Genomic DNA, 1,009 nt, shown 5'->3' on the forward strand with positions numbered 1-1,009 from the left:
GAGGGGGGTCTGGGGGGCAGCCGGGGCTGGGGGCAGCTCTGTGCTGGGGGGGTCCAGGGCATCGAGGAGCTGCTCCTTCCTAGGGGTGCCTGGACAGGCCTCAGGCACGGAGCCCCCGGAGCAGGGAGGGACCCTCGGGAGCTTCCCGGCTCTCCCGTGGAAAGGGGGGGTCTGGGGGTGCAGGCACCGGCCGTGCTGGGCCGCAGCACCGGTTTGGCACTGGGGAGGGGGCCCTGCCTGTCCTGCAGCCCCCCAGAACCCGAGACCACCTCCTCTCCCCCCCTGAGCTTTTTGGGGGCCGCACATTCCTGAGCGTTCTCCTTCCCTGGGCATTTCCATGGGGGCTTCTCGTGGCGCCCGGGGGGCACCGGGGCAGCGCCAGCCCCCACGGGCACCTCGGGACCCTCCAGCTCCCTGCAGGCAGCCAGGAAAAGGGCATTGTCCCGCTCGTCCCGGGGGGCTGCCCCCCGCCATGGGGGTCCCTGGAATCCCAGGGGATGCTCGCCCTGCCCGGCGAGGGGCCGGAGGGTGGGGGCTTTACTGGGATGGGATTTACTGGGATGGGCTTCACTGGGATGGGCTTTACTGGGATGGGCTTTACTGGGAGGAACCGGGACCACGCTGGGTGAGGAATGCCCGGGGGTCACAAACTGGTTCTCTGCATCTTCCACAGCGGAGAGGAAATCCTGTGGGAAATAAACACTGGGAATGGGAACGGCTCCGAAGCCCCCCAGGGCCGAGCAGCTCGGCCGGCCCGGGCACCTCGCGGGGGTCTCGGCTATCGGGGGTCCCTCACCTCGTCCTCCAGCTCCCCGTCGGTCCCAAAAAGCTTCTGGAAGTGGCAGGACTGTGGGAAAATGGGGAAGGATGGGGCAGGGAGGGACACAGCGGGCTGGGGGCCCGGGGTGCTCCCGCAGGTCTCGGCCGCTCGGCAGCCCCGGGAGGGCCTCACACGGCGCCGAGGGGACCCCGGATCGGCCTCCCCCTCACCGCACAGATCCCTTTGTGG

The 1,009-nt window shown here is 69.9% G+C and overlaps 1 protein-coding gene across 1 annotated transcript; it reads right to left on the reverse strand.

Annotated features, from left to right (window-relative positions):
• Positions 1-6: 6 nt before the first annotated feature.
• On the reverse strand, positions 7-1,003 carry LOC121361052 (proline-rich protein 2-like; the record flags this gene model as incomplete). Its single annotated transcript, XM_041481355.1, has 3 exons — positions 7-561; positions 607-686; positions 797-1,003. Coding segments are annotated over 3 exons (842 nt in total), but the record flags the coding sequence as incomplete, so codon positions are not given.
• Between the last annotated feature and the right edge of the window lie 6 nt (positions 1,004-1,009).

The sequence above is a fragment of the Pyrgilauda ruficollis genome, unplaced genomic scaffold, assembly GCF_017590135.1.
Source record: "Pyrgilauda ruficollis isolate IOZ18807 unplaced genomic scaffold, ASM1759013v1 scaffold5562, whole genome shotgun sequence".
Classification (NCBI taxonomy): Eukaryota; Metazoa; Chordata; class Aves; order Passeriformes; family Passeridae; genus Pyrgilauda; species Pyrgilauda ruficollis.